The sequence below is a fragment of the Talpa occidentalis genome, unplaced genomic scaffold (genome assembly GCF_014898055.3).
Source record: "Talpa occidentalis isolate TD23 unplaced genomic scaffold, MPIMG_talOcc4v2.1 talOcc4.8, whole genome shotgun sequence".
Taxonomy (NCBI): Eukaryota; Metazoa; Chordata; class Mammalia; order Eulipotyphla; family Talpidae; genus Talpa; species Talpa occidentalis.
In genome coordinates, this window is record NW_023605194.1 from 33,831,280 (window position 1) to 33,859,080 (window position 27,801).

The 27,801-nt window shown below is 40.5% G+C and overlaps 1 protein-coding gene across 10 annotated transcripts in view; it reads right to left on the reverse strand.

The window, feature by feature from the left end:
* The window catches only part of CCSER2 (coiled-coil serine rich protein 2), a 123,143-nt gene extending 95,804 nt beyond the window's left edge, over window positions 1-27,339 (reverse strand). For 2 of the 10 annotated variants that reach the window (XM_054690597.1, XM_054690598.1), the window contains exons 1-2: window positions 27,146-27,338; window positions 24,507-24,669 (exon numbers count right to left, since the gene is read on the reverse strand). In XM_054690597.1, the coding sequence (XP_054546572.1) occupies window positions 24,507-24,669; window positions 27,146-27,168 (186 nt within the window). In that variant the 5' untranslated portion in view covers window positions 27,169-27,338. Of the gene's footprint in view, window positions 1-609; window positions 629-7,858; window positions 7,953-10,578; window positions 10,699-23,959; window positions 24,039-24,506; window positions 24,670-27,145 lie in introns of those variants that run through there. The other 8 variants (XR_008550089.1, XM_054690594.1, XM_037497424.1 and 5 more) reach the window with 8 other exon arrangements.
* Between the last annotated feature and the right edge of the window lie 462 nt (window positions 27,340-27,801).

Here is a 27,801-nt window from a genome sequence, read left to right on the forward strand (position 1 = left end):
CACCAACAAATTCTATTGACTCTACCTTCAAAACGTATATATGAGAGCACATCTCCCAGTCCCAGTCTAAAATCACTATCATGGTTATAGCTACAGCTTCTAAATGATCTCATTATGCCCCACCTTTGACATTTTCTACACAGTAGTTAAGAGATCTACTTAAAGCAAGTGAAAATCCTTCAGTGGTTTCCCACCTTCACAGTGATTTATCACCCACACACCTACCACCCCCACCCCTGCCTGCACCCTTCTCTGACCTCACCTTCTAAAATCATTCGCTTCAATGCCTTAACCAATCTACTTGCAGCTCCTGAAACATGACAACCATGCTTTAGTCACAAGACATTTGTACTCTTGTTCCATCTTCCTCAAACCCCCTCCTTAATATCTGCGCAGATTAGCTCACAATCTCCTAGAACTCAGCTCAAAACCACTCATCAGTCGCAGTCACTAACCACCTTATATAAAATATCCATCTTTCCCTCACATACTCTTCCCACCTTATTCTAGATTGGTTTTTTCCACCCACATCACTGTAATAGCTGATATATTATGCACACACACACACACACACACACACACACACACAGAAATAATATACTTGCTTACCTTCTGTATCTTGTCATTAGAACATTATTTCTGCAAGGGCAGAAAGTTGTTTTCTTCAACTTACTATTATTAACAATACTAAAGGGGTGTTTCTTGAGCAGTTGGATTCATAAATCAGGAAAATCCAGGCTTAGGATCTGGTCTCAAAGCCTAAGTTAAAAGAATTTACAGCATAGAACTTTTCATGTCCTGGGAAAAAAACACCAACTGCAAGAGTAGTCACAACACTAATCAAGTCTACAACCTAGCTACCAATCATAAATAAGGGTTATTAAGTCCGTACTATCGTAAAATGAACAAAACTTTGAGGGGAAAAAATTTTAAGAAAAATTAAATTAAAAAAATGCCTATCCCCACCTTCCCATTTTGTGGAAAGGAATACCACCTGGATGTATTTCCTATAAACTAGCCTATCAAAATATCACCAGATCCATTCTAAATACTTAAATAGCTGTTGTAATTCCTGCTTTTCTATGCTATGGTCTTCAGAGAATATTATAACTACCAACCCCAACACTCCTGCCAAGACATAATGGTCAGAGAAAGCTCTCAAATTTCGTCAAAGCACTCAGGCTGCAACCAAATATCATTAATACTATGACAACAACAGTTCAAAGTGCCTTCCTATGTCTGCCTATCTTCCTTGTCCCTAATGTATTCACTAGGGATTCAGTCAACAAAGATTTTGATATCTTAGCATGGAAGAGAGGGGTCCAAAAAAAGGACCTGAATTTATTTTTTGCATTTTAAAGAAGGGTGCATTTCCAGGAAACAGAAAGTATCTGACAGATGTCACCTGAATTCATTTCAATATCAAACACCAAAGGAGAGATCACAGAAGGACCAAAATCCAGAGATACTCAGCATTCCTCCCCTAAACGGCTGTCTTATAACTTCCATCCCCACATATAGAAATGAGCTCATGCCAAATTGGATAGCGGCTGGGAACAGTAATGGGAGAGAGGATGATGGTAACAACTACGGGGAAAAAAGGAAGAGAAGAGTAACTACACCTGTTTTTTTCTCTTTTCCCCTTCCCACTGGACTCAACAGTACAAAAAACGCACAGATGAAAACTAAGAAGGCAAAAAGTGAAAGTTAGAGGTGCTCTCAAGCAAATCATAGAAGAAATCAAGTACAACTTTCTTTTCTAAGTGATGATTTGAATAATGTATGTATGAAGTAAGTTAGTAACTAAGGAAATTTGAAGCAATTCTTATCCCTCAGATAACAACAGACATTACAAAAAGAACAGAGACTATTTAGAATGATAGTCTGGAAATTTTTTAATACCAAGAATCTTCAGATGATCCAACTATATTCAAACTAATCTACTAACCAACATGGAAAAGTAAACAGGTAGAAAAACTCATCTTTCATGAATCTAGCCTTAAAGAATCTTCTGGCTCCAAATCTCAAAACAACCACTTAGAAGTCTGTAAAGTCAGAAAAGCATTTCCTGGACATAAAAAAAGCAATCAATTCAGAACTAAAAACTTGGAAGATTACACTTAACATATATACTCATCTGTCAATTCACTTAAAAGAAAGGATCGTTGTGATTGGCAGCTAAAGCCTTAGCATAAGCACCTGTGGCAGACAAGAAACATTATAAGAGGCAAGAGGGAGGAGGAGGGAGGAGGTGGAGGGAAGAGTAAATACCAAAATAAAGACAACTTAGCTCCACAAAACCACTGGCCATTAGCATATCATTAGGGCACACCAGCCAAACCTATCTGTAGCCTGAGGGGGCATGCTCTGCTTATTTGATGTTAAAACTTCCCTCTCCTTAACAATCCCGATCCTCCTTAACAATCCCGATCACGCCAGCACAGAGGTTTCTACCTTCCTACCTGACATCAGTTATTTCCTAGCAGTCCCTTCCCTCCACACAACCTTTGATTTTGGTGTTTCCCACTCCGAATTTCAGTTTCAGGTCCTCCTCCTGTATTAGCTCATGCCTTCTACTCAGTCCCTGTCTTAGAAAAATATGTTTAACACAGTGACACAGGAAGGTAAATGTGTCACTATGTTATGTACATCACAGCCAATGCTATGAAAGAAATAAAACAGTTCTGTGTCATTCAACTGTCATTACCCCTCTTGGTATCTTCCAAATCAACAATCCAGTTTCCTACTCTCTTGTCAGTTAGTAAATCCTGTACCTTTCCATAACATCCCAAGAGCTCCCCTTCTACCTTGCAGCTCAGACTTCATTTCTCATAGGACCTATTTCAGAACCACTTCCTAACAGAAACACAAATATATTTCCACATTGCCACATCAGTCATCTCCCTAAAAGTCATAACATACTGTATCATCCCCTTGCTCTAAAAAAGCTATTATCTTTTCAATATCTAAGAAATAAAGTTCAAGTCCTCAGCACATAAAATGGAGACAACAAAATATACTTTTCAAATAAAGTCTTTTAAAGGTAGGCAGACTGTTTAAATCCCAGTTCTATAGTTTACTAGCTATTTACTGACCGTGGGTCACCTTATCTCTCTTAAGTTTTCAAATGTGTAAAATGAGGATTGAAAAAAACCCCACATCCTAGGGTTATAAGGATTAAGTAAGAAACTCCATGCCAAGTACCAGCACAGTACCCAGCACTCAATGTTAACTATTACCCAGGAATGGGTCTTCTATCTAGAATGTTCTATCTAGAATCCCCAGAGGAAGCAGAAGACCAAGGTTTTACTTAATTTTATTTTTTTTAAAGATTTATTTATTTATACAAGCACTGGGTACAGTCAGAAGCGCAGGAGGGTGAGAGAATTCACCAAAGACAGAGCAGGGAGAGCAGAGCAGGCAGACTGATGAAATACACTGCTGAGGGGAGCAGCGGGCGGCAGGGGAGGTCTGCACGCCATGTGGGACCCTTGCCCGGTGGCCGGGGATCGAACTGGAGCTGCAGAGGCTGCGGGCAGCTTCGCAATCCAGCGCTCAACCGCTGCGCCACTGGGGAGGCCCGGTTTTACTTAATTTTAGAAAGATTAACAGTAAGAGCTAAATCAGAAGTGACCTCTGGTTAATCCTGAACCAAGAGAAGCGTCAATTAACCAAAAATACTGTTTTCTGGAAAATTTTTGTAGTTTGTCTAAATCTACTATAGTTTATTTAAAAAAACAACTATTCATTTATTCAAAAACAAAAGCTAGGTTAGTTTTGTTTGTTTCCTATTTAATCAGGAAGAAAAGCAAAAGCAGCACCTTGCCAATGGAAATTCACTTACATATTTATAATAATGTATCTAGGAATAAAATCCATGTAAATTAAATTCAATGCTCAACTAAGTAATTTGCTAAAGATACATACATGTAACAAAATAAAGTCTAGAAGATTAAGAAAAGCTTCTTAATAGTAAATGACATTCATTCTCAGACCTCACAATCAAAAGATTAAATCACAATTTTTTAAGTCAGTGACTTTAATAATTTTAAAAACTGGAGTTGATTTGCAGTTGCAAAGAAAAAATTAAAATAAAACAGACCAGAAACATTTCAAGAGAGCATTTTGATACGATGTGCTACTGGTAAAAAGATTCCAGTAAATTTATGGACAATTCATACAAAGGAGAAAAGAAAACTAGAAAAACATAGCAGTTGCTTTTCTACTATGGATAGAGATATTAGACAGCAGGCTCCTTTATACCCATTCTTTAAGAACAAAAGCCTGCAAAAGATAAAACTGGTCAACCAAACTGCTGGAGGCAGTGTAAATCAATACTACTTTTCAGAAATAACCTGTCAATATTTTTCAGAAGTGACAAAAACTTTCATACTCTTGACCCTGTAACACCTCGCAAAATGGGAATAAATTTGGATGTATGATTATTTAAAGTAACACAGTAATACTGTATAATTTAAATGAATAAAAACTATAGCAAAGACAAAACCTTAAAATATGAAAGTAAATACTCAACACTGTATTTAAGCTTTGATTATAATGTAGTATCATGTATACATGGTGAGAAACAAAAAAATTAAATTTTTTTCTTCTCTAGCCACTAAGTTGTTTGTTAAATAACAATTCTACTGAAATTGATCATGCCCATCACAGTAAGTACACATTTCAAAACTGACTTTTCAGAGGCATAAAACCATAATCATCAATCAGGCTCTCAAAAAAAAAATCTAACATAGAGGCATAATTAGATAGGCTCTTCTCATGTACGGACTAGTCATACATGTCATTTTATCCATGCTATTAGCCAGATGTGAGCTAATTATATTTAAACCTCATTTTACCATCAAAACATAACTGTATGTGGGCTCTCCATATGGTGAGCAGAAGCCACTTGTGATGGGGCATCTGGAGAGAGGGCTTAAGCACTTAGGTTAAAACTATCCTATGAACAGGATGGTGAAGGTTAGGTTTCTCCCAAATCCCCAAATGAAATATCGTATTTCTCAGCTATTCAAGGGCTCTAAAACCCTAGGAGAAGCAGGTAAGCATTCAAGCAGGGAGAAAGTGCAAACCAATTTACCCTCCCTCAGAAAATCTGCAACATCCTCCTATTCCCCCAAAACATACGGAGAAATGAAAAAATATAAGGAGGAGACCAGAGAATGTGGGTTAAAGGTGAAATCAAGTGACCTCCTGCAAGTTATCTGCCCTTTCAAGTTTCAGTTGTTTAATAGGTAAAAATTTTAAAGCTGAACCAAATCATCTTTTAATTCTCTGAAGTTTAATATTCTCTTAATTTAATAGAACTCCTTTACTATACATTCCCAAACCTCTCAAAACCTCTACTCAGTTTGTAAAACAATTATTAAAACTCAGAATTTGGGAACTGGGGACAAAGGTAAAATGTATAAATAGTCAAAAGACCTGAACAGAATCACAGGTGTGTCCTGTGACCTTGAGCAAAGTACTCTGCCTCAAAATAAAGCAGTAAGGCCAAAGAAGGAACAAACCTTTAGTGGCCATGCCCTTTTTATTCTTGCATCACAAAATGCACTGTTGCTTTTTCCCTCCCTCTTGTCATCACTGGGGTTTCAGTCCTAAGCAGTAACAATTTTGACTTTATTCTTAGAAATCTGAAAGTAGCTTGTGCATTCATCTTTTATAAATTTTCTGCTACTGAAAGAGGTAGCTAACACATTTTGCCTTTCTATAAGCTATATTCAAAATTGAGAACATTGTTCCAAATTCATTCAATAAGTAGAGGGCCTCCCTGGTGGCGCAGGGGGTTGAGTGCAGCGCTATGAAGCTGTCTGCAGCCTCTGCAGCGCTGGTTCAATCCCCGCCAGCCTCAGAGCAACCCACATGGTGAGTAGACCTCTCCTGTCTCACCCGCTGCTCCCCTCAGCAGTATATTTCGTCAATCTGCCTGTTCTGTTCCACATTCTGTCTCTGGTGAATCCTCTCACCCTCCCGTGCATCTGGCCTGTACCCCGGTTCTTGTATAAAAATAAATAAATCTTTAAAAAAAAATAGTTTTTGAGCACCTGGGTCACAGAACAGTATATGTTAGAGGTCCTTTCACTTAAGAAAACCAAAACAATGGTGGAGACAAACATATCATTAACAATTGATAAATACTAACTACAGAAGGTATGAAGAACTACTGGATAAGTTGAGACAAGGAGGATAAAATGTCTGGACAAGATTCAGAGGTGATATTTTACTAAGTCTTGAAGGGCAAGTTGTTTACGAGGGAGAGAAGAATTCTCAACAAGGAACAGTATAAAACCACAAAGGAAGATACGCCTTCAAAGAACTCTAAATAGTCTTTGTATAGAGAGGGCAGGCATAGTGGTAGAAGATGAAATCAGAAAGGTAGACAAGAGCCAGAAATTGTGAAAGGACTCTGATTTTTATCAAATACAGATCATGGAGAGTCACTGATGGACTTTTAATCATGGAATCAAAGTCTCCTTCCACTGCACAGTCAGTCAAAGGAATGAGTCAAGGCCAACAAACAAAATATACATGTCTAGATGTAGAAAGGTAGAATAAAATGGTTAGTTGGTTTTTCATGGAAACTTCCTGCCCTCAGGATGGCTTCTAGATGCTTCTCACTAGTGCATATTAAAACAACACTGAAGTAAACTAGTTTGAATTACTGCTAAAGGATTCAAGAAAGTGTGTTTTTGACCTAAAGATTACTTGAAATCAATGTTGGTGAGAACACACACAAAAAAGAAAATAGTTATATAAAGAGTGGTAATGAGGGAGACAAACAGTAGTAATGCTGAGAAGACATGACTTCTGGCAAAACATTCAGGAATGTTTAAATAGTTATCATATACTGGTTATAGATAAGAAGTTTTTGCCTATCTTTTGCAGGAGTAGCTGAAATTTCTTTTGGTTAAAAAAAGCTGCCATCCCAAAACTCTCTTTAAACTGGTCTACAATAAAACGAACCTTTACCAAAAAATGGCAAAAGTAATAGGTTCCATTAGTATTTAATGCTCGAGGAAGGGGAAAGAAGAACAGCAACGTTTTTTCAAATGTCTATTTTGGAAAGCCTAAAAGCTCAACGCATCTCACCAAAGGGAGAAATAGACACATTCCAATCTGGGACCACGAAGAGTCAGTGTATCAGTAATTTCCATGCTGCTAAGGCCTGCTCTTGGAACAGCAAGCCTAATTGGCTGGGTAACCTACAAAGATGAATTTGCAAATATTGAAATTCAAATTCAAGCTTAGCCACCATCCATCACCTCAAAGGAGTCCTCCGTCCTTTTACTTTGACAAAAAAGCAGGCGTATAAATATCTATGTATAAAAATAGCAGACGTCTAAAAAGGTGAAAGCAGCAGCATCTGAAGCAGCATCTGGCAAAGGTGTGGTTCACCAAACTTTTATCACAGGATATGTTTAAGGGTGTGTCTTTGTTTTGGCCCAGGATTAAAAAAAAAAAAAAAAAACCCAAGTCATTCGGGGCACCCCTGTACTTCCCCTATGAACCTCACAAGCATCCTGGCTCTGAAATCACGGGGTGTCTCAGCCTTGCCCGGATTTCTCCAGAGCGCAGCGCAGTCCCGGCGACCCCGGGACCCCCGCGCGTCTGTCACAGCTCGCGGGGCGCGAGGCGTCCGGCCCCCCTGCTCCACCCCCGCCCCGCCTCAGGCGATTCCCGGGGAGCCCGAGCGGGTGGCCCCCGCGGGCTGGAGGTCGCAGGACGCCGGAGCCTCACCCCGGGAGCCAGGGCCTGGGTCCCGACCGCGCCCCCCGCGCGCGCGGTCCCGGCGCGCCCCGCCCCGCGCCCAGCCCCCGGCGCCCCCGACCGCGGCGCTCACCGTGCGGAGGTCGCGCTGCCACCTCCGTCGCGGCCCGGCTGCGGGGAGCCCTGCGACCTACGGGCCCAAGGACGGCAGGTGAGGCACGAGACGGCGCGTCACATCTCCGCCGGCCCCGCCACCCGAGCCGCAGCAGCCAGCATCGCGTCCGCGGCCTGAGGGAGCGCCGGACTCCACAGCCACCGCGCCCCCTCCCTCGGCGGCGCCCGCCCGTACTCCGCCCGCCAGGGCCCGCGCACGGCGCGCGCGCAGCCCCACCTCCTGGGCGACCTGCGCAGGCGCAAGCCCCAAGGGGAAGGCCCCGCCCCCGCCCCCGCCGCTTGACTCCGGCCTCAGCCCACCTCTGGCCACGCCCCCGCCCTCTCGTCAGTCCCCCCCCCAAGCCCCGCCCTCGCTTTGGGACCCACCCCCCCTGCACTGACCTTGTCATTCTGCCCCCTGACTCACGTCTTTGCTCCGCCCAGCCCGTGACGCCAGCGAGGCAGCTGACCCCACTTTTAGTCAGTCCCCTGGCCTGACATCGCCCTGCTGCTTGGTGATGGTCAGACCTGTCAATTGCACGTCCCGACGCTGAAAAGTTAAGAGTGGTAGGAAGTTTAGGACTGACATGGGCTCCCCTCGCACCTCTCGTGCTGTGGAAGCTTCCATCATTTTCTGTTTGCAAGTCCATCCCTGTCCCCTGCCCTCCAGTGCCTTGGGCATGCCTGAACCACACACGCTGCCTACCCCATCGAAACAGGTGAACTTACTGAAGATGAGGGAGAGAGAAAGGGCACCCCCAGGTGCTGAGATACGGAGCATCTCTTCTGTGCCATCAGTCTGGGTTGTTTTTGCCCAGAACCAGGTCCTCCTCTCCTAAGAGGAGGACTGCTATCATCCACAGGCCATCTCATGCTCTCTTGTCTTCCTCTGTCTCAACCTGTTTTGAGTGCCCTCACGCTGGAAGTCTACCTGATCTGGCTGACTGTTTAAATTCCTGAACTGTGCTTGTCTGGTCATGCACTAGCCGCTCACTGAAATCCTTGTAGGCCACTCTCATCAGCAGGTCAACTGCAATAAACAGTATTTATTTAAGGGAGATTTCTTGAAAAGGTATTAACCTCTTCCATGTCTCCAGATCAATGATACTCCAAGGGGAAAGGAGATGGGAGTTACCAGAATGAGATGAGGGACCTGATTTTTAAAACCTCATTTCACTTACTAATATATTTTTATACTTGGAAAATAAAGTGTCATTTTTAATACCGACCCCACAAATAAAGATTGAAGTTCCTAGATGAAAAGACTCAAGTTCAAAATGTTGAGAAAGATGCAAACACTCCACAATGTATCTTTGATTAAGTCAGAACATTATAAAGGAAATTCCAGACTAAGCTCTTAAACACTCCCCTCAAAAACATCTCTCCAGGGCCTCCCTGGTGGTGCAAGGGGTTAAGCACAGCACTATGAAGCTGTCCACAGCCATTGTAGCACGAGTTCAATCCCTGGCCAGGGAGTTTACCCACATGGGGCAGCAGACCTCTCCTGACTCGCCCACTGCTCCCTTCAGCAGTGTATTTCAGTCAATCTGCCTGTTCTGCTCCCCACTCTGTCTCTGGTGAATCCTCTCACCTCCAGTCCCCGCACCTCTGGCCTGCACCCCAGTTCCTGTATGAATAAATAAATAAATCTTTAAAGAAAAAAATCTCTCTCCAGAGATAACAGTTACTAACAAGTGCTTTGGGGTTTGTGCCATCAGCTAAATAGAGAGATGGTACAAGAAATCACTTCTTACAGCTTGTCCTTGGGAATTGGGGGAGATGCTACATACTTACCAACCTCCATATAAAATGTGGGAAAAGAACTTCTTTCAGTTCCCAAAACCAGGAAAAGTTATGCTTCTCCAACCTGCTGGGTTGTTATCTTATGATTCCCTAAACACTTATGGTGATCATGTTTTCTCTTTCCTTTGGCAGCTCTAAAGTATGCAGTCATGCTCCCCTTTTTCCTCTACACCAATCCTTCCCTTGCTGTGTATGAATGCCTCAGCTTCATCTAATTTTCCTTATTGCGATTTTGTCTTTATCCCAATTTCCTTATGCCCTTGTTTACTATCAGACCACATTAATTCTATAAACTATGTCAAATTATATAGAAAAGATTTTAAATATATATGTAAATTTCTAGGGAGATACATACACACACATACACATACATATTCAGACTTCTGAGCATCTGAAGTCTGCATATGACTAAGGTTAAAAATGAAAGATCAGGGGCCTCCCTGGTGGCACAAGGGGTTAAGACACAGCACTGTGAAGCTATACACAGCCACTGCAGCACGAATTCGATCCCCAGCCTTGGATGTGACCCACATGGTGCAGCCGACCTCTCCTGACTCCCCCGCGGTTCCCCTCAGCAGTGTATTTCAGTCACTCTGACTGTTCTGTTCCCCACTCTGTCTCTGGTGAATCCTCTCACCTCCACCCCCCCACCTCTGGCCTGTGCCCCAATTCTTGTATGCATAAATAAATAAATCTTAAAAAAAAAAAAAGGAAAGATAATACAAAGATGGGCAGTGAGTGGTTCACAAATTTACAAATGTAGCCGAATCACCTGAATAATCTTAGTAAAACACTGACTACAGGGCACCATTCCAAGTCTCAGATTAGCAGACCTGGAATGGTACCCAAAAATTTCTAGTATGTTTCCAGGGGCCAACAATCCCCCAAGGAGCTCACCTTAACCATCTAAAGAGGCACTAAAGTACCTCTTTAACAATCTAGGCTGCAGTTGGATGATTATCCAATCAGATAGCAGAGAACTTCTACAATTTTCTTCCAGGAACCCTTGAGGGTCTGCTAAAAGACAAAGGTTAAGTGTCACCAAACTATCATATAGATAAATATCATATCAGTGGCAAATTTTTTCCATAGGTTAGACTAGGGAGATAATAGCTGAGAAAGCCAGTGCATGACCCACCCCAGGCCGGTGATAGATAGAGGAGTAGGCAATAGGGGACGAGTCAGAGGCAGATGGTATTAAAGGCTACCTGGGAATGTTCATTGCTTAACAAACCCTCCTTGTGTGTGTGGTTTTGTTTGTTTACTTGTTTGTTTGTTTTTGGCTGGACTAGGTGATGTCACAACACAGAGACAGCAAGTGGAATGGTTTTGCAGAATCAAAGTATGGACTTGCCTTACAAGAATATCAATATGATAGCTCCAAATATCTGGAGGAACAGACATCTATTTGGGGATACCGCTAGAAAAGAAGCAGTGAGCATATGTATACATATTTAATATATATTTTTGTTAGCTTAAACAAGTATCTACATTGTAGCCATCGTAGTCAAAAACAAGGAAAAGTTTTTTTCTCAGTTCTCACATATTTGACACAATCACAGCATTTCAGTGTACTTTCTTAAATACATAGCCATCCTTAACATATTTTATTAGTTGGGAGTAATGTTTCTGTGGACTTTCTGTATTTAGTGGTAAATGATAAAGATTTATTATCTTTTACAAAGATAATAACATTATTAGTCATCAGGGAAATGCAAATTGAAGCCACAATGACATTACCTTATATTTGTTTGAATGGCTATTGTCAAAAAGACAAGAAATAATAATTACTGGTAAGGATATAGAGAAAAGGGAACCTGGGTGCATTTGGTAGAAATGTAAATTGGTGCAGCCACTATGGAAACCAGTACAGAGGGTCCTTAAGAAATTAAAAAAAGAACAGTGATATGATCCAATAATCCTAATACTGGGTATATATCTAAAAGTAGTGATATCACTATCTTGAAGAGATATCTAGACCCCAATATTAATTGCAGCATTATTAACAATAGCCAAGACTAGGAAACAGTCTAAGTGTCCATTGATGGATTAAATGTTAAGGAATATATGAGATAGACAGATGACTGTCAGATAGATAGATAGATAGATAGATAGATAGATAGATAGATAGATAGATAGACAGAAAGACAGACACAGGTATTATTTTGTTGAGCCATTAAAAAGAAGGAAATCCTGCTGTTTGCAACAGTGTAGCTGAACCTACAAGGTATTATACTAAGTGAAATAAGTCACAAAGAGAAAGCAAATACTTCATCATCTCACTTATATATGGAATTTGAAAACGGATGAAGCTACAGAGACTGAAAACAGGATGGTTGTTGTCAGGGCTGAGGGGTGGAGGAAATGGGGGGGAGGGAATGTTGGTCAAAAACTTGAAACTTAAAATTATGTGAGAATAAGTTCTAGGGATCTAATGTATGATAGCTATAGTTATGGTAACTATAGTCAACAATTATGTTGTGTTGAAAGTTGCTATGAGAGTAGAACTATAATGTTCTCACCAGAGCAGCAATAATGACAACAGGGGGATTATGTAAAGAGAAGGATTTGTTAACTAACCTACTCATTTTATATATACGTATATCAAAATATTACTTTTTGTACCTTAAATTTGTGCAACATTTTATATCAGTTATAGCTCAGTAATATTGGGAGAAAATGTCAAATTTATAATCTTTTTTTTTTTTTTTTTTTTTTTTTTTAGTGTTTATCCACATTTTTATTTTTATTTTTATTTATTTATTTTTTTTTAAATATTAAATTTTATTTTTATATTCCCCCATACAATTGCAAACGCCCCATTTTGACCCCAATCCTTCCCCTCCCGCCCCCCACCCCCCAAAAAGTGTCTCTGGCTCATAGTTTTTTGTTGATTTTGATTTTCACTTTCTTATATTCATTTTCCTGGTCCCTTATTTAAGTTTTCTAGATTCCTGCTATGAGTGAGACCATCCGGTATTTTTCTTTTTCTTTTTGGCTTATTTCGCTGATCATGATCCCTTCCAGTGCCATCCACGTTGCTGCAAATTGCATGTGTTTATCTTTTTTGAATGCTGAGTAATATTCCATGGTATATATGTACCACATCTTCTTGATCCAGTCATCTATTTTTGGGCATTTGGGTTGTTTCCAAAGCTTAGCTATTGTAAACAGTGCTGCTATAAACATAGGAGTGCAGGTGCTCTTTGGAATTGATGTTTCTGTGTCCTTTGGGTAAATACCTAGGAGTGGAATTGCTGGATCATATGGAAGCTCTATGTTTAGTAGGTCCAGAAATCTCCACACAGCTCTCCATAGTGGTTGGACCAGTTTGCACTCCCACCAACAGTGCACAAGAGTTCCTTTTTCTCCACACCCTCGCCAACATTTGTTGTTGCTAGTTTTTTTAATATGTGCCATTCTCACTGGTGTGAGATGGTATCTCATGGTAGTTTTGATTTGCATTTCCCTGATTACAAGTGATGTTGAACATTTTTTCATATGTCTGTTGGCCATTTGCATTTCCTCTTCAGAGAAGTTTCTTTTTAGCTCTTCTGCCCATTTTTTGACTGGATTATTTTCTTTGTTGTTGCTGAGTCTCATCAGCTCTTTGCAGATTTTTGTGATCAGTCCTTTATCATTAGTGTTGGGTGCAAAAATGTTCTCCCAGTTGGTGGGGTTTCTCTTTGTTTTTGTTATTGTCTCTTTTGCTGTGCAGAAGCTCTTTAATTTGATGTAGTCCCAGCTGTTTATCTTTGCCTTCACTATCACTGCTTTGGGTGATGTGTCTGTAAAGATGTCTTTGATGTGCAAATCCCGTAGTGTTTCGCCTATATTTCCTTCTATGTATTTTATGGTTTCAGGTCTTATGTCTAGTTCTTTAATCCATTTTGAGTTGATTTTTGTGTATGGTGTGAGGTAGTGGTCAAGCTTCATTCTTTTGCATGTAGCGACCCAGTTTTCCCAGCACCATTCAAATTTATAATCTTAACATTCTGGAAGTCAGAATTCTGAAATGTGTTTCATTGGACTATATTCTATTGTTTGGTATAAAGAATGAACTCAATTTTCTTTCTTTTCTTACATTCAGTTATCACAACACTACTCATTAAAAAGTTCATTCTTTTCAACAAATAGCCCTGGAACAACTGAGTAACTATATGGATCAAAAAATCAAAACGGACCTCTATACAAATATTAAACATAAAAGATAAAATGCCAAAGCTTGTTGTAGAAGAAAACACAGGTGCTGATGGTCACTTTCTAGAAATGGGCAAATATTTATTAGGCAGAACCCAGAAAATACTAATCATACAAGAATAAAGTGGTAAATCAGACTTGAACAAAATTAAATCTCTGTTCTTCAAGACTGACATAAATGAAAACTGAATAGGCGAGCCATAGAATGGGAAACAATAGTCACAATAAAATTATGAATCTTAAAAATAACGTGGATTAGTTTTTAGAGAAATCATTCAAATCAGTAACAGAAAGACAAATAATCCATTTTAAATGGACAGCAGTTTTGATTAGACTCTACTAATAAAGGGTGAAAGTGCAAATGAATGAGCACATGAAAACGTATTTATTGTTTTTATTCACCAGGGAAATGCAAATTAAAATCCAATATCTATCACTTAAATGGCTAAAATGTTTAGAAGGTTGACAACAACAAATGTTGGGAAAGCAACTAGAGTCACTGGAAATCTCAGACAGATGGTAGAACCATTTTGAAGCTCATTCTTACACTTTCGAATAACATTAAACATACTCCCACCCCACCCCCATCTAGGATCTGGCAACTTCTCTTTTACATATTTACTCCAGAGAAATAAAAACTTGTCCACCAAAAGACTTAAACAAAAGTGTTCATAAGGACCAAGAACTGGAAATATACATATTCATTAACAGGTGAATAGAGAAATAAGTTGTGGAATATTCATAAAGGGAATATAAGTTCAGCATTAAAAAGAAATGAATTAATGGTACATGCCAAAAAGGGCATACTGTATAATTTCATTTATGTGAGCAGGAAAAACCCACAGAGAGAGAAATCAGAACAATAATCGAGTAGTTATGTTTGGGTGGGGTGTGGAGTGATGTTGAATGGAAAGTGACAGGAGAAAAATTTCTGGGATTCTGGTAATGTTATATATTCTAACAGACACAGTGGTTTCATTGGGCTATAAATCTCTCAAAACTCATTGGACAATACAAATAAAAGGTGTGCATTTTTAATATAATTATACCACAGTTAAAAGAGAATATTTAAACTCCATCATCTCCCCAATGCTTTGAGTTGCTATCTTTGTCATATATTACCTTTTTGAAAGCAATTGAGTCTATTTCTGGATTTCTAAATTCTGTTCCAATGATCTTTCTGTATATTAATAGGCCAGAACCAAAATGGTTTAAATATAGAAACTGTATAATGTATTCTAATATCTAGTAAGGTTAACTCCAACCCCTCTATTAAAGTCTCTTTTTTTCAGGGCTTTCCTGGCTATTTTTGCTCCTCATTTCTTCCAAATACATTCTATGATCAACTAAGCTGCTTCTAGAAAAAAAAAACACAATATTTTTTTGGAATTGCTTTGGATTTATAAATTAATTTAGGCAGAACTAACCTCTTTATGAGATTAAATCTTTCTACCTAGTAACTTGATATGTTTTTTCATTTTGTCAAATTTTATTTTGTGATCCCAAAATTATTTTATAGTTCTTCTACTTTGGACAATGCCTGTTATATTTATGTTTTCCATAATATCTTCTGGGGTTTTCTTTTGCATGTATAAAGTACTTTGAATTCTACATGTTGATTTGATTTAAAAACTGTACTTTACTAACTTATGTTGTTTGTACATAGTTTCCAAATGATTCTTTGGGGGTTTTCCAAAGTTGTAATCATATCTTCTATAATCCCTGACTTATGGCTCAAACTTTATTATATAGTAGAGAACATAGTAACATCATGTTTTATATATTATTTTTGCAGAAAAACTAGTAAGATGCTGACTTTTGAGCTATAGAGTATATATATGTCTATACACACATACTGATTAATGGAATATATATACACACACTGATTGTATATTATAGTTGAATATATTATCAGCATTTTACAGATATTATCATCTTAAGAACATATGTATCAATTTCTAGCTTCCTGAGTGTTTTCTCTTAAATAAAGCACAAATAGATTTTGAATCCTGTCAAATGCACTTTAGCATTCTTTATCAGATTAGGAGATTGACATTATATGTGCTTCCTAAAATAGGGTACTTTGAAATAGTTTAAGTAACAGTGGAATTATTTGATCTTTAAAGATCATGTAGAATTCCTTGGTGAAAGCATTTGGCTTAATGATTCTTTGTGTATTTGTTAGCCTTTCCACTTCATCTACAGTAATTGTTTGTTTAGACTTTCTGTCTCTATTAGGATCAATTTTGGTAATTTATGTTTGCTTGAAAACGTTTCTTCTAAATTTTTACATTTGTACACATAGACTTATTGAAAGTACCTACTTAAAACTGTTTTCTCTGTTTTTGCTGTTTCTCCTTTATCATTTCTATTTTTAGTCATTTATGTTTTCATCCTTTTTAAAATGTAAGCTTGGCAATGGTTTGTGTATTTTGTTAATTTTTTTGAGTAAACAACTTTTGGATTAACTTGTTTTACTATCCTATTTTCCATATCATTATTTATAATCTTATCTTTATTAATTCTTTCCTTTTTCTATCTTTTGGTTTATTTTGTTGTTTTTCTCTAGCCTTCCATTTTGGATGTTAAGCTCATTTATATTGATATTTTCATTTTTAATATACCAGGCACTTAAAGATATGTTTTCTTGTGAAGACTACTTTAGTAATAGCACAGAGATTCTACATAATGTTTTCATTGTAACGATTTCCCGTAATTCTGCCATTTTAATTTTTACTTTCCCTCTAACCCAAGAGTTACTTAATAGAGTATTTTAAAAATTACTCAGAAAAGTTCCAGATACATTTTTTTTTTTTAATTTTCTAGAGGCATGTCTTATTTATCTATTTGTTTGTTTGTTTGGTTTATACATGCACTGGGTACAGTCAGAAGCCGGGAGGGCGAGAGAATTCACCAGAGCCAGAGCAGGGAGCAGAGCAGGCAGAAGGACCGAAGTACACTGCTGAGGGGAGCAGCGGGTGGCAGGAGAGGTCTGCGCGCCATGTGGGACCCTCCTTCGGTGGCCGGGGAGCAGCCGGGGATCGAACCGGCGTCGCAGAGGCCGCGGGCAGCTTCGCAACCCAGCGCTCAACCGCTGCGCCACCTGGGAGGCCCTACATTATATTTTTAAGAAATTCTGTTATTAATTTCTAATTGTATTGCATTTGATCAGAAGTCAAATATATAAATGTCATTTCTATATTTATAATCTTTGGAATTTCTTAGGACTTTTTTCTTTGTGGTCTGGAATTTAGTAAATTTTCATGAATGTTTCACACACACTCAGAAAGAAAAATATTCTCTTTTATATAGGTGCAGAATTCAATTCAGTTTTATAGGATCTACTATTTACCCCTTCCCATTTGGCAATGAGCAGAAAAGCAAGACACTAGAGGACAACTTCTCACATGGGAAAGAGAGAAAGGAACCGGAAACTACATACAGAAGAGAATGACCCCTTCCCCAAATATTCCCATCCTAAAAAGCTATAAAGACTCTGTTCAGAGCTATAAGAAAAAAATATTGCAGCCATGAAACAAGAATAGAGCGCATAAAAAAAGAAACACTCTGAAAACATTGAAGAGGCTTTGGAATGAAAAAGATAGAGCAGAATGAAAACTTATAGAAGGAATGGAAAAGTTGAGAGATTCTCCAGAAATTGACTCAAACAAACAAAAAACCTGAGAAAAAGATGAAACGATTTGATTAGGTCTCTTGAAAAAGCTATTCTGATTCCTGAAACACTAAGAGGAACTGGCAGAGTGATTCACCGTGGGACGGGTGTCACTCGCTCTCCCTGGAGGCTGGGCAGACAGGGTCTTAGAGCCCACAAAAGGGAAGTGCCCATCCCTGCAGGTTCCTTTCCTCACTTTGCAGCTGACCCTGGTTAGTTGCCTTGGGTGTACTACCCTTCCTGGGGATTCCCACAGAATCCTCTATTATCCTCTGCCCCCCAACCCACTAGACCTGACCTTTCCTGGTCCACATACCACAGAAGAAACCACTCAAGGATGGGTCAGCCACTGAACATGGGAGCCAGAAGCTCTCTTCCACAGTGGAAGCTCCAAATCTGACTAGTGCTGTTAGGGGGAAAGTATGTCCTAAACAAACTCCACAAATAGGTTTTACGGACCACACTCCCTACCCCAGACCAGAGATCCACAACACCAAGGACTACAAATCCTATAATGTCATCACCACCAAAGGGAAGATTGCTGGGAATTGAGGGTGGAGTTAAGCAGCCAGGCTTGATATATAACCAGACATGTGAACCCTGGGGGTGCTTGGTTTTTCTCTGGCTTTCAGCATGCTAATGGGGTTCTAGCTCAGCAGAACTGGAAGCATACATTCACCAATTTATCTCTTTCTTTCTTCCTGAGTTAGTCCTTTCTTCATTTCCCCTCTTTGTAAATAAGCCTTTCATTAATCTTTCTGTGTGTGCCTGCAGTTGAGTCTCATTATAATTCCCTTTAAAGTGCACGGGTGAGGACCCACAGTCAGGCCAACCCATTTCACATTAGGGTTGCCCTGTAACAATTCCTCCAAATCCTCATATTGCTTTTTTTTCCTGCCTTAATAAGACTTGAAAGTCTTTCAGACAAAGCTTCTTAAAACGGAGCTCTAACTTAGCCATGCAAAATTATATACTCTCTAATTTTAGGAAGGTCCACCAATCCTTAGAAACACAATGCCCACTGGGGTCCTGCTGGGGTGAGAGGAAATGCCTTCATTCTTTCTGGATGAGTCACTGCTCCCAAGGATGGACAGAGGCTGCTTGCTAAAGCAGCAAAGACACCAATGAGATGTTAGCTTTTATACTCTGGAATAAAATGCAGAGGTCCATGAAACTCTTAAATGGTATATATGAGCTGACGCAGAAGCTACCAGGAAGCATGTGTAAGTGAAAGCCAAGTGCTGTTGCCCAGCATGGTTCTGGACCCTCACTGCCTGGCTCAGGGACCCTGGCTCTTCCCCTTGCCACTCACATTTTATGAAGTTTGGGGCAAATGACTTTCTCTGTCCCTCAGTGTTCATATCTGTAAATGGGGATCAAATGAAGCCATTATGAGAATAAGATGAGTTAATATATGTAAGCCCTTAAACAATGCCAGTGCTGAGAAGCTGCATATTCTATAACATGCTTCAATTTATGTAAACAAATTACAGGCCTAATGGGGATGTAAATTTATTCATACCATTATTTAGATATGCAGATGTATTCGTTTGCTAGGACTATACTAACAAGACTGAGTTTTACACAACAGAAATGTATTTCCTCACAGTTCCAGAGGCCAGAAGTTAGAGATCAACTAAGTTAGAGGCTTAGTTTCCTCTATGACTACTCTCACCAAAACTGTAGATGTCTGTTCTCTTTCCTGTTCCTTCACAAGCTCTTCCCTCTGTTCAAGTCTATCTCCTGACCTCCCTCTCTTATAAGGACATCATTCACTGGATTAGGGCCAACCTTAATGACCTCATTTGAATTGAATTACCTTCCAGAGAAGGTAATTATCTCCAAATTGTCACATTCTGAAGTACTAAGGGGTTAGGGTTTCAACATTTGGATTTGGGAAGGAGAAGTGGGTATGGCTCAACTCAGCCCACATCAGCAGAGAAATTTAAATTCCTTTATTTGAATATAATCATTATGTTTTCTTCTGTGAGTCCTAACCTACTGATTTTTAAGAAAAAAATTACTAAAATGTCAATCTGTTTAAGACTCAAACATAGCTGATCCTTTAAACAATACTGTTAAGAAATCCTTTGCTAATTTCTGGGTTAAAAGGCCCAATGTCTGAATCATTGCCTCAATTCCCTGTTTCTCTTGCTAAGAAGGCATCTGTGCATATGGGAAGGGAAAGGAGGGCTGTAGTTTTCCATGTGTAGCTTATGGTAGTGGGGAAGACCTGATGTACCCGCCTCCTCTGGAGCAAAGTTCCTTGTCTTCCCTTCCAAGAAGCAGATTCCAGGTAAGGAAACAAGAGTTAAAATTCTCTTGACTTGATCAGGGTTCATTAGTTCTCTCTGGGTGACTTCAGCTCATCTCAGTTCCTGCAAACACAGCAGACTTCCTGAAGTCTGTCTGTGATCCTGGGATAATGGATAATCCCAAATCTTGAATCACTGAGGATATTGTAGAGAGAACTTTCAATAGAGGGGCAGGGATTCCAAACTGGCATGCAGGCTATGTAGCAAATGGAGTTACTGTATGAGCTGGGACCTATCTCAGTCTGATATAGCAGTTGGAGCCCAGAAGAAACTTCTAAAAACAACGTGGACACTCAAGTCACTTGGCAGCAGTTGAGCACTTTTAAGTGACCCATCTGATTTAGAGCTAGACAGTATAGAGTACCAGACAACAGAAATTCAGTGAGGCTTCTCTCTAAAACTATGCAAATCACCCTGGACCAGTATGCTGGGTAAACACACCTATGTACCACCAGCCAGTGGGGTGGCTGCATAGTGATTCAGGTTGCTTTCCTCACTTCTTCCCAATGAGATCCTATGCCAAATCTTCTTCCAATTTGGTTCATGGGAACAATTATGGAGAGCGTCCCCATCCCAGGTCACTGATCAGTTCTTCCAATAGAGCTAAGGAAAGGATTTGTGCCTGTTCATGATGGATATATAAGCAGCTTTTTTCTGACACTATGTGCTAGACATAAGTTGGGTTGTGGTTCTATAAGGACATGATTATGTGGAGATCACTAGGGCCACCTGGCAGATGGGATGAAACCTCCTGAAAAACAATTTCAACCTCCTTAGTACCCCTCTGTCCTGTTCCACATGCACACTCCAAACCCCACCTCTTGACTCACCCACTAACTAGGGCAGTGGTTTCAAGCTGAAGGATTTACTATGTGGGTTGGAAAGACAGGGGCTGAGAATGGTTAATATTAGATTAGCATCTATAAATTAATCGTTGCCATTACTAGCAGCAGGTATTTAAAAATAAACAGTAAAATCTATTTCTTCAAATCATTGAGTGGATGCATTACTTAGAGTAATATCAAGATTTAAAAAATGAACAAAATTCAACCTCACAGAGGTTATGATGAGACCAAAACTGATTTCTCCCTAAGGGAAGAGTCAGCAGATATGTAGCCCAAGGCTGGGATGGGGACTGAGTTCTATTAAGTTCTCTTGAATTCCCTCTACCACCTTAGGGTAAGGGTCTCATCTTCAAGGTCTAAGTCAGCATCTGTGTTCTAGGCAGCAGGATGGAGAGAGGAATGAAGAAAGGCAATGGATATGTCCAGCAGTCTTGTAAGGAGGCACCCCAAAAGTGACCATAGGACACTTCTTATATTGCCCTGCCAAACTTTAGTTCATAGTCACACCTAGTTGTGGGCAGAAATGGTAAACATGTTTTGTTTTGTTTTTTTCTTTTCTACAGTTCTGTGCCCAGATTTAAAATCTACAAATACTGAAGAAAGGGAAAATGTGAATTAGGGACAATTTCTGCCACAGACAAATTCATGCAGTGTCTGATTCCTTCTCCCTTCAGTACCTCCCTTTGCCTTATACTGAACACCAAGGACACTCAGCCTGGAAAGTCAGGATGCTCTGACTGACCTCATCCGTGGATATCTTCAGGGGAAGGAACAGGAACTGGAAGCCAGCAGAAAAACTGAGCAGAGTTTTCTATCCTGCCCATTAAGTTATATTTCCAGTGGAAATATACAGCTGCCAAGAGGCAGGATTTAAAGCATATCAACAGGAAGGAAAAGAAAAAAATTAAATAAAACACATGCTAGACGGAGAACAGGAGCCAGGCATTCCTCTACAGCTTGGTGCCTAGAATACAACCTGTCAAGTAGTGAGCATTTAAATATATTTGTTACGTTAGGAGAGACTACATTTTTTTGTTAAGTGATAATATGATATCATGCATGATCAAGGGGTAAGGAAATTAAGCTATTTTATAGCCCTGGGCCCTGAGAAGGATGCTGACTATTCCTTGTGGAAAGTGACCTTTTGTTTATCTTGCAGAAGAAACACGCAGATAAAGCAGGAAGGATTGCTGATTTGATATTGCTGAGCCTTGCCCTCCCTGTATAGATGCTATTTGCCCGCTATGGCTGGGGAGGTTTTGTGACTCTGGGCTCCTTGCCAGGCATCAGCATGTCATTGTTGAAGGTCCATAGACTCCTTTCCAGAAAGAGCCATTTCCCTTCTCAGTTCAGCTGTTCTGTGGGAGAAATAAAAGTACTGTGGCTAGAACTGCTTCATTCTTCTCCACTGCTGGCAGCAAAGCTGGGGAGAGCTGCAGAGAGATTGCCAGCCTCTGAAAGCAGGATGGTGCCAGTCCCCCAGAGCAAAGGGTACCTCTGACTGGAAACCACCGTGTGTGGAGCAGAGTGCAGGTTTGGGAGGAGGGGTGCCCAGAATGTCCCAAGACATTTTTCCACAAGTCAAAGCCCAAGAAATGTAAAGGCATTAACAAGAACAAGCAGCTTTCTGTGTGCTGAGATAGAGCTCTCTCCAAGTCCTGAGGCCAAAGGGGGAAAACTAAGGGCAGAGTGGTATGTAGAAGGCACTAAAATTTGTATGGGGAAAAAGAAATCTGTATACAGACACAAATATTTATCAGTCCATGAAACTGCCCACAGTGATGGCTTTTGCCAAGGGGGATTGTGTTACTAAAAGAGGGGAGTGAAAGAAGACTATTTCCACGGAACTCCCTTGCATAGCTTTTCAATGTTGTATTATGCACATAAAATTCTCAAAATGGGAAATAAATAAAAATTAGAAAATAATAATGACAATAATGAAACACAATGGAAAATGAAAGTGCCAGCATCAATGATGAAGCAAGAGGACTCAAGGGAGGAAATGGAAGACAGGAATAGGAGCCAAGGGTGTGAGATACAGAAAAGCCAGGAGCCAGGACTGCAGTGCGATGTGAGCAAGCAGGAAGGAGAGCAGATGGGTGATGAGCATCAGAGAAGAGGGGGCGGGAGGTGGGTAGGGGAATGGTGAGCAGATTCAAGTATAATTCATTCCTCAGTAAAACCCCACTATAATTCACGTAGAAGGGTCCAAAAAATTCAATTTCATAAAATGTTTAGGGTCATGTTATTGTAAGGTTAATGAGATGAAAAGATGAGAGACAAGTCTTTATAGCTGGCACTTGCCCCAGTCCATCCAGATCCTGGCTGCATGTGGTGCTACCTGCTAGCAGATGGCTGTCTCAACTTAAATACTCATGGGGATGATTTTGGGGTTTGATTTAAACACCCAGGACAGATGCAACAATACCAGGACCTCTCAGTAAGTTGGTAGCCAGTAAGCTGGTGTGACTGGTTCAGGAAAATTTCAGGAAGTTAGAGGCCATATTCTCTTAATTTCACTTAATTCTTGTCTTGATGAAGACAAGAATTCCAGCTGGTTCCATTTGAGGAGGATTGAGAGCAAGGGAGAAATGAAGCACAAATTCCTATAGATCCAAATTTGTATTTTTTCCAAATTCATGTTAACTGGGGTAAACTATGACAGGATTTTAATGTCTAGAGAAATTGAAGGAAATAAGAATGCTATAGGTTTATATATAATTATATAATTAATGGGAAACAAGCCAAACTGTAAAAACATAAGCTTTTTCCTTAAATGTTTTATTTTGTAAGAAGAAAGGTGCAAGGGGTAGTGCTGAGGTGAAGGGGTGACCCAATGGGGGTGGGGTTCAGGGACAATAAATACAGCATGCATAACACAACCTCACTAACACATTACATGAAAGTGTGAAATACATTTTTAAAGTTCAAGGTGATGAAAACAAACTAAGTTTTCCATTCAAGATATTAGAAAAAGTAAGAAAGAAATCCAGAAGTGAAGAACACTACAAAGGGACAATAATAATTGGTCTGAAAACAGAAAAAGTAATATTAGGAAATTAGCCGAATAAAAAAGTATAAACAGACAAATGCCTGGCAAATGTAATAGAGCAAAAGACAACACAATTACTACATGGGCCAGGGACATTATTTTGAAAACAGTAAACTGTTTATATTTTATTTTCTAAATCATGTTCCCCAGAAGCCACCCTGCCATTATCGCCCTGGGGAAAGGAGCCACTCACCATCACTGGAGGAAGAGTCATTAACAACGGAAAACCACTTTCCAGACAGGAGGGGAAATAAAAGAAAGCCTTTGTGGTTCTAGGAGCAGAAGAGAGGAAAGAGAGGGATACCTATGTCAGATACCAGTGTTCTTGTGCCTAGTCCTGTCCACATTTGTGTGTGAATGTTACCATGAGGGGCAGGAGTAGAGAAAAATTGCTCTTTCATGTTAAAAACCTAAAGCAAAACGGGTTTGTGTTTCCTGCCCATTTGGTACGTGAGAAGGATGTCTCTCAAAGGGAGCTCCCATATCATTTTAGTGGGCAGGAGGTGGCCTAGAATGTTCATCAGAGGGAGAACTAGAGAAAGTAATTCTCTGCACACCCACATGTTTCTCTTGTGTAATGCAAGAAATCCAGAAATTCTCTTAAGTTTTCAGTAATGTGTGGGGTAGGCAGCTGAACTGACGACCACTGAGTCAACCATAAGACAACACAGTGACCCCCAAACAGAGACTGTGGTGGAGATATGGACTAGGGCTCCCCAAAGTATAGCCTTTCAACTTACTTTCCCCGGGAGCTTCCTAGAATTGCAAACTCTCAGCTCCACTCCAGACCTGTAATCAGAATCTCTGGGTGTGGTGCCCAGGAACTGTTTTGACAAGCTGTCCAGGTGATTCCTCCACATGTGGAAGTTTGAAGAGCACCCGTGAAGACTGACTGGCCAGGAGCTGATGAAGAAAGTGTCCAGGCTCAGAGAGTTTGCAGGAGTCCAGGGCCCTGGGCTCTCAGAGACTAGACCTGCTAGACCCCATGGCCAGGTGCAGCAGAACGCATAGTGGGAGGCCCATTCTGGAACCTGACCCCAGGTCTCCAGCACAAACTGTGCTCTGGTCAACCCACACACCAATTTCAAAAGTCAAAGACTGATGGGCCACCCTGGTGGTGTAGCGGTGTGTCTCAGCAATATCAAGCTATTGCCAGCCACTGCAGCATGAGTTAGATCCCAGTCCAGAGCACTGACTCACAAGGTAACAGCAGACCTCTCCTGTCTTGCCCGCTGCTTCCCCTCAGCAGTGTATCTCAGTAGATGCGCCTGTTCTGCTCCCCACTCTTTGTCTCTGGTGAGTCCTCTCACCCCCTGCACCTCTGGCCTACACCCCTATTATTGTATGTAAAAATAAATAAATCTTTAAAACAAAGTCAAAGATTGAGTATTGGTAAACAACTTATCTCTAGAGACATAGTTAAACTCCTAAATGGCAGATTTACATTTTGCCATTGCCTTACACAATAGAGGCGATCTCGTGAGAATTGTAGCTATTTAAAACCTGTGCTCCTTTGTACCTAACTCAACTGTACACACATTTTATCCCATCACATACACAATTGGAATAATAGATGCTGTTTGGGGGCCTCCCTGGTGACGCAAGGGGTTAAGATGCAATCTATGAAGCTGACCGCAGCCACTGAGCACAAGTTTGATCCCCAGCCAGGGAGCTACCCACATGGTACAGCAGACCTCTCCTGTCTCGCCCGCTGCCTCCCTCACCAGTGTATTTCAGTAGATCTGCAGGTTCTGCTCCCCCCCCTCTGTCTCTGGTGAATCCTCTCACCTTGCCCACACTTGCATCTCTAGCCTGTACCCCAGTTCTTGTATGCATAAATAAATAAATCTTTTTAAAAAATCATAAAACAGTATCACAAGATTCATTTTGTAAAGAGGTATGTGTGTATCTACATTGGCAGATGGAAAAAGACTTGAAAATATATTATGGTTTTCTTGGGGGAGTAATATTTCAACAAACTTTCTTTTTTTCATCTGCATTACCTATTTTTCTCTATTAAAAATGTACACGGATATTTCTCAACATGAACTTTAAGTAAAAGAAGCCCTAACTTATAAAATGAGATAGCTCATTAAAATGAGGATGAGGCAGAAACTAAAAAGCTGTGTGTCCCCAAGTTCATACAGCTGGAAAGAGGCAGAGTAGGGATTCTAGACCAGAAGATGGACTTAACAGCATGGTGCTGGGTTTTTGAGTTTGCTGCTAAGTTGGTATATCCTCAAATAGTCTCAAAGACCTCAAATACCAAATATTCCTCAGATCAGATGTCCAAATATATATATATTTGGCAAGAAGAAAATACACATAAGACAATGGTAAGTGAAAAGAGCAAGATACAGAGCTATGTGAAATGTGAATGTCTACTCCACCTTATCCATTCAAGACCAGCTTCCTCTCACCAACAGAAGGAGAGAGACGATACTAACATATGTCTCTCAGGAGGGGTCCTTGAAGTGGGTCCTTAGCATCAGCAGCTCTTCCCTGTCAATGGCATACTGAAATACTGGTCTCTGCCATATCACCCTGGACCCTGGCTTGCTCATTTCCAAGACAGCACAGAGATGGTGGGGTCGGCAGGAGATTCCTCTCCCTTATCACTGCCCCCCCTGCCATCCCCAGTATTCCCAAGCACCCCTCACTCCACTGACAGTCATACAAGCAGGCACATTCCATTTTCCAAATAATTTCATAGATCTGAAATTTGCTATAAAAATTATACACTACATGTTTAAAAGCACTAAGAGGATGATGATGATGATTCTTGCGCCACCTCTGAAAACAGCTCAGCTCTAACCACACAACCACTTTTAACTTATTATTTTAGACATTCTTGCTTTACTTCCCACAGGTCATGATTTAACTCTCTTACATCACCTTCCCCTCTTTTTATTCTCCCAGTATCTCTCTATTTCTATTTTTGGTTAAATCAATAATCAGAGGCCACCGTATTATGTTTACGTTGACAATGTTCTTTGTAGAGCTAGGGAGTTGTTTGACTACATTTCCTGTCTTGTATAGCTCTGTGTCTTTCTTTCCTGGAGTCCTATTATTCTTTCTTTCCTTCCATGAAAACTATAACAACAAAAACAGGGTCTCTATGATATCAGGTATGAAGTTATTCCCCACTTTTTTCCCAGGAGACAGAGACTCTCCCAGGGGTATACTCTGGTCTGGATCTGATGCTCTGATATTATTCAGAAACATTGATTAGAACAGTGAAGGAATATGATTTGCCACATAAAAGGTGGTAATGAGCACATCTCTCCAGACCCCAAAGGACAACACAGGGAAGACGAGCCACTCATGGAGGGGCCCTGCCCTACTGTGGTGACACCTCAGTCTTTAAACCTCTGCTTACCTTTTGAGCAACACAGTCCCCATCCGAGGAACAGGATCTCACTCCCCACACCCATCCCTCTACATGGCCCTAGTACATTTCCCCAAGTCTGAGTCTTTCATTCCAAGGAAGATGTGGAACTCCCACCCCATAACCCTGTCCCCTGTGCATCCTGGACCAGGAGGGCTTTAGAGTACAGACGCCTGAGGTCAAGGTGGAGCTGCCATTAGGTCAGCTTTCCTTTGTGACATCCCCACCAGTGTGACCTCAGGCTCTTGTGCTTTCTCAAATTATAAGCTGTTAAATGCATCATCACCACCCACATGTCCCGAGGACAAACAGCAGTGCTAATTGTCAAGGTCAGTGCCCAAACCCACAATGAGGAAGTTCTTCCCTGGACTGGCTCATAATTAGGAGCACGCCTCCCTTTTTCCGGGGAGTCAGTACGCTGCATTGCTAATGCTGGGCTGTGTTTGGTTTATTTCCTGCCTCTTCTTGGGGTTGGCCTGAAAAATAAAGGCACTGCATTAAGCTTCAGAGGAGACTCCCTTGGTTACCCTGAAAGAGGCTGTGAAATGGCCCATCTAACAAAGCCTTCATTCTCAGCCAAGAACCTTTGTTCCCCAAAGTCCTTCCAAAAGAAGGGGAGATAGTGGCCAATTACAAGGATGTGTGGT